The sequence below is a fragment of the Globicephala melas genome, chromosome 5, assembly GCF_963455315.2.
Source record: "Globicephala melas chromosome 5, mGloMel1.2, whole genome shotgun sequence".
NCBI classification, from domain to species: Eukaryota; Metazoa; Chordata; class Mammalia; order Artiodactyla; family Delphinidae; genus Globicephala; species Globicephala melas.
The window spans coordinates 80764912-80777943 of record NC_083318.1 but is presented as its reverse complement, the minus strand read 5'-3'; the positions used below and the strand labels follow the sequence as shown (position 1 = coordinate 80777943).

General features: G+C 33.3%; 1 protein-coding gene across 22 annotated transcripts in view; it reads right to left on the bottom strand.

Annotated features, from left to right (window-relative positions):
- Positions 1-13032, bottom strand: part of ADGRL3 (adhesion G protein-coupled receptor L3) — an 859466-nt gene that overhangs the window by 83297 nt on the left and 763137 nt on the right. For all 22 annotated transcript variants that reach the window (XM_060299415.1, XM_060299418.1, XM_060299419.1 and 19 more), the window contains one exon: positions 11089-11309. In XM_060299415.1, coding sequence (XP_060155398.1) covers positions 11089-11309 — 221 coding nt within the window. The remainder of the gene's footprint in view (positions 1-11088; positions 11310-13032) is intronic.

Sequence of the window (13032 nt, the reverse complement as noted above, 5' to 3'; positions counted from 1 at the left end):
TTTTTTTTTTACTTTTATGTAACTTGAATTTTTTTGGAAAAGGTTAGAAGCTAGATTTTTAAGTAAAGAAATAACCAAATGCCCTGAAAAAAAGTGATTTCAAAACAAGAAAATCTGGCCTTATTCTATTAAGTTAAATATATGTAAACTAATTTCAACTGGAGTATAATATTTGCAGTCCAATAAGAAACTGACTACAAGTTCATATTTTTTACATAGACATATAATTTCTCTTTATTCAAAATAAACATAATAATCCAATTTGAAAAAATGTTATTAGGGAGGCAATCAATACTTAAACTATTAACCATTAGTTTGTTTGAGTAATTGGTTATCTTTTTGTTGTGCTGTTGTTCAAAAAATTTGGTCATGGAAAATAAGAGTGTGGTATTGCCAATAAGGAGAAACAAACCAGAGAACACAAAGGTTGAAATATGAACATTGTCTTCATTCTGACCAGAGGCTAGTTTGTTACCGCCCTAATAACAAAGGAGTGTGTGTGTGTTGCGTGGAGACCAGAGAAGGGGAAATATTTGTGGGTCTCTCTGCGTCCTCAACAAAGACCACATTTTCCCTCAAGATAAGGACAATAAAGGACAAATCATGGACACATTCCCAAATTAAAACATACAAAAGCATACACATACACACAAACACATACACCAGAGTCCAAGAATGTTGCTGAAATTGTAACAGCATGATATACTAATAATACATTTAAGAATGACTGTTAATAGTACAGCCCCTGTTCTTCTGTAGGTCAGACGAGTTTTAGAGAGCTAATGTGAGAACCAAAACACATTTTCAGCAAGCTGTTTTCAAAGGAAAATGTATTTCAAGAATTTATGAAAACTGTTATTCTACAGGTTAATGACTTCTTAGACAAACAATTTTAACTACAATATTACAGAATGTCTTGGATAAAGTAGAGAATTTTAAAAATTTACATAATTTCACCAAATGTGTTGTTAAAATAAAATAATGTCATTAAATTTTAGCCTTACAAAACTTTTATATTTTTCGAAAAGGTCTTTGTTTTGCAAATGCTTTATTTGGAAATAAATGTGCTTTTGGCATAGTGATCTCTAAATGTAGAAGTGAAATGACTTTAGAAGTTATTTTTTCTGTAAGAAAATTCTTCAATATCTATTCGGTACAACAGATTTCAATTCTCTGAGGAACTGAACAGTGAAAGAGGCTATATGAAACACTTAACATGTATTAAATAAATCCTCTCTCCTTGATGGCTGCCTGGGCTTGACTACCTTCTGGACCACAGTATGGCAAGAATCCCTTTTTTAATTCAATGGCCATATGGCCATACCTGCTGTTTTTGGCCGCATGCTGGCTTTCTCAAAACTGTCTGTATTTCCTCTTTCCCATTAACTACCTTAAAAGTTTGTGTGATTTGTGCCCTGAGTTTCCTGTGCCAATGTTGAAAGAATTCACCCTGGCTTTAAGGTGAGGGAGAGTACAGACCAGAAACCATGGGGAATTGTTTCCAGCATCCCCCGTGGATACCAAAATCCATGGATGCTCAAGTGCCTTACAGCTGGCCCTCCATATCCATTCACGCTGAATGCATGGATCCGGAGGGCCGACTGTATTATGTGTGTGTTTTTACATGCCTGGGCACATACATCCTACCTCATAGTATTCTCTAAGTCTAGGCCATTCAATGTCACTTAGATACAATGCAAAACCACTGATTAAGGGGAAACAAATGCTATAAAGGAACAGCTTATTGTACTAAACATAATAAAGTCCAACTTGCAAATGGCCAGATAGACCTGCCATTGAAAAATACAATTTATCTGAAAATTGCCTTTATCCACTAAGCATCATTTAATTTGTGAAATCATTAATTTTAATAGGCTACTTTTGTTTAATTTTTAAGATATATCAATTCTTTTTTTAAATGAACTTCTGTCATATACATAAAATCTATAAATTATGTTTATATCAGTACTGTAATAAAAGAGATAACCCGCTGTTGAAAGAGCAAATGCATTCTGATGACACTACATGCTTATTTGAATCAAGACTGAAAAATCTTACAAGACCAGATACATTCTGGAATTCAAAGGAGAACTTGTCACATACCATAAACCTTTACTTTTTCTCCCATTTACCTATACAAAGATGTCACTGAAATTCTTTTTGTAGCAATTTTTAAAAAATCATAAAATCAGCATATATTGCCATATATTTGATAAAGTCTTACTACATTAATTCAGGTTTATTGGTTTAATACTCTAAACAACTGATACTAATCTGCATGGATAAATTATTATGCTCTTCCAGAATTATTTTCTTCCAAAATATAAGAAACATCACTGCAAATTAAATAATAATAAAGGTGTTGAAATCTGGATCAGTCTCCTGTAAAAATGTTAATTACCAATTAAGCAAGTACTACCTTTAGGTTTACTCAGAAAACAGAAAAATAAAACAATGAAATAAATTAATTTCTCAAAACAGGACAACAGAAAACCATACTTCTAAAGCTAATTCTCTTCTCCTACTAAAATACTCCTCACCATTTTTCTATCATCAGTCATTTAAAAAAGGCATGGCTCTGTATTCTAAAAAGTAGTAAGACCAATTGCCCAACATATATAAATGTCACCTAAAACATATGTTTTATAATGTTTTTAGGTACCAGTAACACTACCAGAGTGTAGTTCCTTATTCAAAGTTAGTTTAACATTGTTCCATTAAGATGCCTTGGGATATTGTATTTTTTTGCCTGTTTAATTCACTCTTATCAAAGCGGACATCTGACCATTAACCAATTTTTTGAAGTAATGTAAATTAACAATGATATTTGCTTCATTTTCTACAGGACCTAAATCACAGACTAAACTATCCTTGTTGAGTATTAAATGTAACCAGTAAACAATCTTTGTGACTGATAGACCATGAAATTTATAGGGTTTAATTATATCAGGTTGTTTATGAGAGTTTGTAAACTACACATTCTTCTTTTCTCTGTAGCATATGTAGATCTTTCTATATTTGTACTACAAATATCTGGCAAGATTGAGAGAAAAAAGAAGGAATAAAGAGAATTGGGGCAACAAAGAAGGAAGAGAAGAGGAAAAGGGACAGATACACACTTCAAGCATAATAACTCTACTCTAGTTCTAAGCTTACTGCATAATACATCTGTTAAGGGTTTTAAAATGACATTTGTATCACAGCACACTCATGCATCTAATATTGAAATACTTTGTGAGCAAGTGCATGAACTGGAAAAAAGATTGGCAGAGTAATGCAGGAATGGAGTGTGATCACTGGTACTCAAGACTGGCATTTGTGGTTTAGCTACAATTTTGAATTTTAGAACACAAAACTAGATCTCATACATCAAATATAGGTTAGGTTGTCTTCATGCACCCAATATGTTTTTTTTTTTTCTTTGGCCGTGCCACATGGCTTACGGGATCTTAGTTCATTGACCACGGATTGGACCTGGGCCCTCAGCAGTGAGAGCATGGAGTCCTAACCACTGGACCACCAGGGAATTCCCCCCAGTATGTTTTTAAAAAATAAGTGTTTCATTATTTCTTCAGCAAAATACATCCTATAAGTTTATGGTGGACTACAAAGGTAAGAAAAGTGCTGTGTTATAATTTATTAATATTAAATGTTGGAATAATTCCCATGGTCCCATGTTGCTTGAAATAACAGGAGGCAGTAGCATAAGAATTGTAATCACTACTCTTATAAATGAATGCTTTTAATATAATTTAATTTATAATTAAAACAATGTTGCTAATCATAAAGTTTGTATTCCTTCATTTTCATCAGCTAAATAATAGTACCAGTAATAATAATAGTTATAATTTAATAAATGCTTATACATGCCAAACATTTTACATGCATGTATACTTAAATATATATACATATATATGCACACACATACATATACATATGTATTTACTCATACACACACAGTTTAAAATATTGCAGTAGTTTTGCAAGGTACTTATATAATAACCACCATGTTACAGATTAGAAAGTCAAACTGACTTGCCCACAGCCACATGGCTAATAATTAGTTGAGCCTGAATTTTGTTCTAGTCTACCTGACTCCAAAGTCCCTGAACCTAATATGTGTTTCTCAAAAAGAATGAACATACAAGTTGTAAAATAAATAAAAGCTATAGTTTTGTTGACAATGATAAATTCTCAATGAGTAGATGAGAAATTTATATGCTGTACATAAAGCACAGATTGTTGAAATATGTCCCAAGTAAAAATATTAGCTCTTTCCAAATATAAGGTGATCTCTTGAAAAGTTAGTAAAAATTTTAGTATTTTTAAACAGCTTTATTGCAGTATAATTTATATACTCTGAATCATCCATTTAAAGTATATAATTCAATGCTTTTAGTATATTTAAAAGTTGGGAAATGATCACTGTAATCTAATTTTAGAATATTTTCATGGCACCAGAATGAAAACTTGTACCTATCTACAGCCACCTTCCATTATCTCTACCAAATTCACTCCCTTGGTATGGTAATGGCTTCCCTACCCTCTCCCCAGTCCTAGTAACCACTATACTTTTTGTCTCTAAGAATTTGTCTATTCTAGACATTTAGTACAAATGGGATCATACATGTGTAGTCTTTTGTGACTGGATTATTTCATTTAACATAATGTTTTCAAATTGTGTTCATTTTGTAGCATGTATCAATACTTCATTTTTATTTCCAAGTAATATTCTATCATACGGATATACCACATTTTGTTTATCTTCTCTTCAACTGATGGATATGGGGGTTTCCACTTTTTTGGCTAATATGAATAATGTTGCTATGAATATTCATGTGAAAGTTTTTGAATGAGCCTATGTTTTCATTTTTTCTTGGGTAAATCCCTAGGAGTGGAATTGCTAGGTCATTCGATATCTAATGTTAGCATTTTGAAGATCTGTCAAACTCTTTTCCAAAGTAGTTAGCTGCACCATTTTACATTGTCACCAGAAATATATGAGGATTCTGATTTTTCCACATCCTCACCAATATGTGTCATTAGCTGTCTTTTTAATTGTAACCTTCTAGAGGGTGAAATTATGATGAAAGGTAATCTCTAGATGTGGAAGTTATTATAAATACTTCTTTGGTTCCAGTAAGAACTTAAGTTCCATATTTGACTTCAATTATATTTTCTAAATAACAGGACAGCAGTCCTGATGTTCTCTTATATAGGCTCTGGAATGGATAACTACTTAACCAAAAAAACTATGCTCAACCCCAAATTCTTATATACGGTGATAATCTTATGCCAGTCATAGGGTTCCTGGGTGATGAAATTATGATACAATAAGCCCTCAGTCTCTGATATACATACACATAAAATGTGCTCTTGGCTTTAACGACAGAACATATAACATAACAGAGCATTCCCCATACACATATTGAATGACTATCTTGATATATGTCAATGATAAATACTCCTTAATTATCTGTACTATTTCTCACTGGCCAACCTAAAGTCAAACGTGTCTGGTGATAAATATTTAGTAAGGTAAATGCTTCATGTCAACACAATGTTACAAGTAGGAATATTTTACATATAATAACATGCTTAGAGAAATATTTCAGATGAATATATAATGTTCTATGAGTTGGATGAGGTGCTTAGGCATTGCAAAATCTATTGAATAAAACTACGCATATAACTTTCAGATACTATCAAGTTTAATGTTCCTTGGCTCAGCTCCTTCTTGGATAATAATATAACCTAGTATTTTAAAAATCAATAATCACTCTTCTACCCAAATGATTATGCTGGTTAGAGAATGAAGTGGCAATAAAGAAATTGGGGGGCTTTTAACTAGCAGAGGAGAGACTACTCCTTTAGGAGCTGTTGTTAAGCTAGTGAGCTAAGAAGACAAATCTAAGACTTAACAGATGATTTATAATAATTTTCAGATCATAAAATTGATTTCAATTATTTTTAAAAGCTCAGTTATGCTTTTAGAACTCAAGGATGTTCTTTCTGGTCCATTATAAATGTTCATGACCTGATCAACATCTTTCAGAAAACTTTTACCAATTTTTGAGCCCACATTTTAATTTCTGGGCTATTCTCTGAGCTTTACTCCTTCCCAGCACCCTCCCTTCTCCTCTTCTTGGAACCTACTTCTAGTCCTTTTCCAATCTACCCATGACTTTAACCACTGCTTTTTCTGTCATAAAGTTAGATTTCAAGGAAAGTGCTATAAACTATAAATGCAATTTTTTCCCTTTGAATAAAAATTAACTGTTCAAACAGTTTGCATTTTTGGAGGTAATATTGCGGTAATTAAAGTTTACATGAACTAATTAGTTTCAGGTCATAAAATCAAAGTACTTAGCACAGAATTTCCGTATCAATTGTGTTTGAATTATTAAGTCAATGCCAGCCTTTATTTTTTGACAGTATCATATTGGACAGCTTCACCAAAGTCAAATGCTCTCCCTTTGAGCTATAACCCCATGGAAGGCTTCACTGAATGTTCATATGAATAACAGTATAAGAGACTAATGGTAGATAGAAAAACAGAGAGAAAATGGAAAACACCCCATAGTCAGTGCAATTTAGACCTGTGGTCCACTAGCTGAATTTTTTTTTTTTAATGACTGTATTGGACCTTTAATCTGATTTTTTAAGTGTCTGATAATTGTGACTAAATGTAATTCTAAGTAAATTATCTCGAGAATAATGTCAATACAGATAAAAAGATTTCATTCAATAACATCAGAAAATAATGAGATTCTCTTATAAATATTGCAAATTGATGGCAAACTAAGCAACTTCTCAAAATCAAATTATGTATGCTTTATGTGTGAGTATGTTTTCTACATAATAATCAATTCAATAGCCCTAATAACATTTCATAGAAAAACACATCATAATCCTTCAGCCAAATGGAATATGATAGTTACCTCTATCTGTATCAAAATAACATTTATTTAACCTACAAAAACAATTCTGTCTCTAATTTTATCTCCTACCATTGATACGATTCTCTACTTTTTAGAAATGTAAGCTATTATTATTATTAAAGGTTTCAGAAATAAAACCTCATTGTTATTATAATAAAATACATTAAGAGGAGAGAAAAGAAAGATAAATTTGTTATTTGGATTACTGTAATATGTATTCAATGGTTTTAGTCTTGATGTAATCCAAGTGGTTGAGACTAAGAAGTAAAAATGTAATAATAACAAAATTCCAAAAATAAGTAAAATAGACTTCCGAGAAATACAAATTTACTGTATTAAGCTTAATAAGAATTTACAGAAAATGAGTGACAATATGTCTCTGAATTCTGGCTAATTCCAGTTTATTTATGACTGTAGACTTTACGTATTTGTATTTAAAAAAATCAATGTAGCACATAAGAAGGTAACACTGACAAAAACAAGCAAACAAACCAAAAAGCCCCCAAATGTGATGAGCAGGAAGTAGGAAATGCCACTTGAAATAAAAGAAATAAACAATAGTAACAGAAACCAGAAAACAAAAACAGATTTAATAATAAGGAACAAAATACATAATTCTATATGCAGAAATCCTTCCAGTGTATAAAAATTCATTGCTTATATTTTTATTTGAGACAATATCTTGATTAAACTCCTGACGGAAACATGATCTCTTCCTTTCAGCTTATCAAGTAAATACAAATGACTGAATAATGTTTCTTTTTCAACACCTGCTTCCTCAATGGGCAAAACAGCACTGTATAGATGTTGAGTTGGATGAATTCCCAAAGGAAGAAGTTATATCTTTTTTCCATGTATTTTGAAGTTTTGTCTCTCTGGACAATTTATTGAAAATGCACAAATGAGACACTAAATGCTCTATGCCCACCTGTGAAAGAATTTTAGTGCAATTTTCCCTATCCTTTACTATCCTTCTTTCATTTACCATTTATTTTATCTGTATCTGTTTTTCTTCTCTTTGTGTTGGGAAAAATCATAATGGTGAAACTGAACCATTATTAAGGCTTGTTTTAAATCAATGCCTGGGAAGAAAATTAGCCTCCTTTCTCACAAAGTGATAATGTCAGTAAATGAGATCTTCCAGTTATGGTGCAGGAAATTAAAGCAATGATGACCGAAACTTTAAAAAAATCACAAGAGACTACATAGTATTGATTCTAAGAAAAGATAGATTCCTGCTATCCAGAAAATGACCTCTCTTTCAAAATAAATGACTATAACATAAAGCAAACAAGTTTTCAGTTCAGTAATAGGAAAATTTGCAAATATCTAAAGAGAAAAAACAACAGGAAACAAAAATAAAAGCAAGTCAAGAACTGCAAGAGAGCAAAATTGAACTATATAAGGACAATATTTATAGTATAGGTCACAAATAACAATATCAGTCAATTTAATACATTAGAGAGAAAATGCATTAATTAAAATGTAAAATCCTATGATCTAAGGGCAGTAACTGCTAATGGGCTTCTTTTAGAGGGGATAAAAATATTCTAAAATTAGATAGTGGTGATGGATGCCTAAATTGAATGTACTAAAAACAACTGAATTGTATTCTTTAAAAGAGTGAATTTTATGGTATGCAAATTATATCAATAAAGGTGTTTTTTATTAAATTCTATGATCTAATCCCCCTCCCCTAAAATGTCTTTAGGAGCAAATACAGGCAATATTTTTACCTAATCCTAATCTGGTCCATGATTGCCACTGGGATACACAAAATGACCTCAGATTCGACCACAATTCACAAATGTTAGATTAAAAAATAATTACTATTAGTTACATTTAGACAAATTGTTTTATGTAGCTTGTCACTGTACTCAAGAAAAAAATTCAACAGAAGCGAGATGGTCTTCTTTTTTTTTTGTTTGTTTGCGGTACGCGGGCCTCTCACTGTTGTGGCCTCTCCCGTTGCGGAGCACAGGCTCCGGACGCGCAGGCTCAACGGCCATGGCTCACGGGCCTAGCCGCTCCGCGGCATGTGGGATCTTCCTGGACCGGAGCACGAACCCGTGTCCCCTGCATCAGCAGGCAGACTCTCAACCACTGCACCACCAGGGAAGCCCGAGATGGTCTTCTTTTAATCGTATTGTTGGTGCTTCTACACCAACGTATATTCTATTTTAACTATGCTCCCTATAACTCTGGAGTCCTCTTTTGGTTGCCTCCTTCTGAATCTTCTCTTCTGGGAAATGAGCTGCTTTATTGCCAGCATATTCAGGCTGCTGACTGCTGGTGAAAAGTCATGAAATTTGGCTTACTAACTTCTGTACAATTGATGTTGTCTAACCTCATCTGAGCCTACACTACTGCTTGGAAATCGTTTTATTAATGTCTAATTGGCTCCTTAACACATTTTCCATAGTGCTCATTTCAGAGCTTTTCAAATCTGTCCTCTCAGTGTGACCTCACCTATTCACTCAAAAATCAGCATCTCCTATTTGATGGAAAAATTCCTCCACTTCCAAATTTATCTTTTCTGTTATTTCCTTCACACCTCAGAAGACAGGGGTCATCTCCTATTTCAATAACATCCTAGTTTTAGTGGAAATAAGCCTGACTTATTTCATCACATGTCTGCCACTATCTACCTCCATCACCATGGACAAGGCAATTAATTTATCTGGTTCTTGATTTTTTTTCATCTATAAAAATAATGCCTTGGGGCTTCCCTGGTGGTGCAGTGGTTGAGAGTCCGCCTGCCGATGCAGGGGACACGGGTTCGTGCCCCGGTCCGGGAAGATCCCACATGCCGCGGAGCGGCTGGGCCCGTGAGCCATGGCCGCTAAGCCTGCGCGTCCGGAGCCTGTGCTCCGCAATGGGAGAGGCCACAACAGTGAGAGGCCCGGGTACCGCAAAAAAAATAAATAAATAAATATAATAATAATAATAATAATACCTTGGACTAGGTGAATTCTAAGGCCACTTTCAGTACTAAATCAACATTTTTCTCATCTTATGTCTAATCTTATGTCTTTCTATCCCCCTAGGACCTTTTCTTTTCTTTTCATTCAGCCTATATATATATTTAATACAAATGAGGCATAAGACACTTTCTCTCTACTAATCTCCTCTTACCAACTTGAGTCTTCCCACCCTAGATATTTTGGGACTTCATTTTTAAAAATCCTTCTTCATTACTGTTACCATGAATTAATATTTTCACTATTTCTCAATCAAACTTTTTCAGGCTGTAGATAACACTTGAAGACTCTACTTCGTTGCCACTGACTTATCTCTTCACACTTTCCAATTTGGCTTCTGCTTCCAGCACTTTGCCAAAATAGTTGTTGCAAAGGATAAATGGACAGAGAATACCACCTTGAAACTTTCTTCTCACTTTCCCCATGGTTCTCTTTTAAGGCTCTGGTCATCTCTTTTCTTTATTTTTATTCTCCCTCCTCAATCTATGTTCTAAATGTGAGTATTCATCAGAGATCTATTTTGGTCTTCTTTCTAAACTTTTTCTGTTGAAACTCATTCATTCTCAGGATCCTAACTATTATATTGATGTGGATTACTGAAATATTTTTCACTGAATTTCTTTCCATAAGTATGCTGATCATCTCTATGGGTATGTTTCACCAATTTGAAGGTATGTTGAAAATAAGGGTCATCACTGTACCCCAATAGCCACCTAGGGGAAAAAAGGAAAACACAAGCTGCCCCTGCTCATATGCTCTATCTTTCTGTTAATGATACTTGTTACTTTCTAGTGACTAGAATTGACATGTCAGGAAGAAGAGAAGCCATTAAAGTCATGGACTACACTGTCCTCTGAATACACATCTTTAATACAGCTAGCTCTTCATTTGACAAATGTCTCAACGCTCTGAAAGATATTAAAAGTATCATCCTTTTATAATTACTCAAGGTTGTGATGTAGATGTTCAATCTCAGGAATATTTTTTCTCTCTTTACATCATAACAAAAGTACAAGCCATGAATTGAATTATCTCCATTTGCTTCTACAGTTCTGTTGTTTATTGCTGTGAAGTGATATAAAGACCTTAGCTTCTGAGAAAATGCAAAGTTTCAATTTCAACTAGATTTTAAAAGAGGAAGAAAAGGAAAGAAAACGTAAACTCACACTTTATCTGTTCCATAACTCCTATAGTCTACTGCAGCTGACACAGCCACAATGAGCGCAGGCATCCCATAGCCGACCAGGTAAAAGTATTTCCTTCGTGAATGTTCACTCTCAAAAACCTCCACCAGCATGATATAGAGCTGCACTCCCTCCAGGAACATCCACGTGAAGGCAGCCAAGAAGAAGAAATGTAAGAGAGCAGCAAAAACGGCACAGGCAATCTAGGGAAAGGAACAAATGAGTCAGTCAAATAACTACCAAATGAAATATCAACTGCCATAAAATTAAAATAAATATTTATCAAGACTGCAATAATAAGGTCTGCAAAAAAATAATTGAGACAAGATTCTTAAAATTCAGACATTAAAACCTAATTAAATATAACTTATCTGTGAAAACTCTATTTAACATTTTATTAATAATGGCTATGGATGACAGCAGAGCATTATAATAAGAAAAAAGTATAACATATAGGGAAAAGTTCTAATAAGATTCTATTGATAATTATTACTGAGATTAGTCTAAAGGTTTTAAAATAGATCTCATGAATTTTTTTCTTGGTCATAATCCTGTGTTTATTAACATATTAAGTTCTTCAATGTAAGTGAAAGAGAAACACTAAAATCAAGGAGAATAAAAGCTCTTAAAATAAAAAAATATAATAATTAAAGTGTTTTATAATGAGATTATTAATTCATTATTATTTATTGTTTATTTCTTGCTTGCCTTATTTCAGAAAGGATTTAAGATGACATTGGGAAGTTCATACTGCATAGCTGTAAATGTAGATCTGGTTAAAATAAAGTGTTCCAGAAGTGCTTTCATTCTCTCATTTTTTTGTTATTTTACTAAATGTTGTGCTATACAAGCTTGGTCACAAAAGGCAGCTAGCCCTTACTTTGGCATATTTTCTAAGGTACTATAAGTTTCAGCTGACCATATATTAATTATCTTACGTCAGTTCCTGAAATTCTCACTCCTTTGGAGGGGAGGCCTTCATTTTTTATAAGAAGTCTTAACTAAACTCTACAGTTCCTACTAGAAAAGGCAACAAATTTATAGAAATTAACTCATTAGTATGGATTCAATGGCGAGTATGATCCTTGAGAAACGAGACAAAGGGCAGGTCTATCTCCTTGGATTAGAGAGATGACGATGAAGGGGAGATGAGGCAATCAAGTGTCAAAGGGGCTAGAAAGAGAAAGTAGAGCCTGACTGCCACATAACAGGCAGGAAGAGAACACATATACAGCAATAAGAGTAAAGACAAGTTGGGCTGAGCTGCACTCAACCCAAATTTTTGATACCAATCATTGTCCTTTATGCTACATGTCAGAAGTTTTGTGCAGTATGCAACACTTGGAGAAGTTTATCATACCATATGTAACATCAAGAAGCAAAAATAAGAATAAGGTTTCTAAATGAAAAGAAATCACAGAGCATTTGAATTGCAGGTTAAAAAGAGAATGAAATGATTTCTTCTTGGGAAATAACATCGTTTTCCATTTCTTGCTTTGTAGAGTTAGAACTTCAACTATTAATTTTTGTTATCAGAAGGCTTTACGTTTTTGGAGAAAGAATGTGTACTTTGATTGCTTATTCATCTGTATGCATTTATGGGAAAAACTGTCACATTTGTATATGATAACCAGTTAAAAGTATAATCACTATAATTGTACCCTTCACAGCCATTAATCATGAATGTGTAATCACAAACATGAATCCAACTGCATTTTCATTGTAAAATACTGTATACATATGGACACATACCAGAGAACAGCATTAAATGAATGAATTATTTATTATGCCTACAAGTCTTCTAAAAAATGAAAATTTTCATTTGCAGTTTTACTCATGAGAACCAACTTGCGTTATGTGCATAAATCTTAAGTTAGTAGAAAGGGCCTCACAAAAATTACAAATGTGCATAAAGTCTGTTTACTA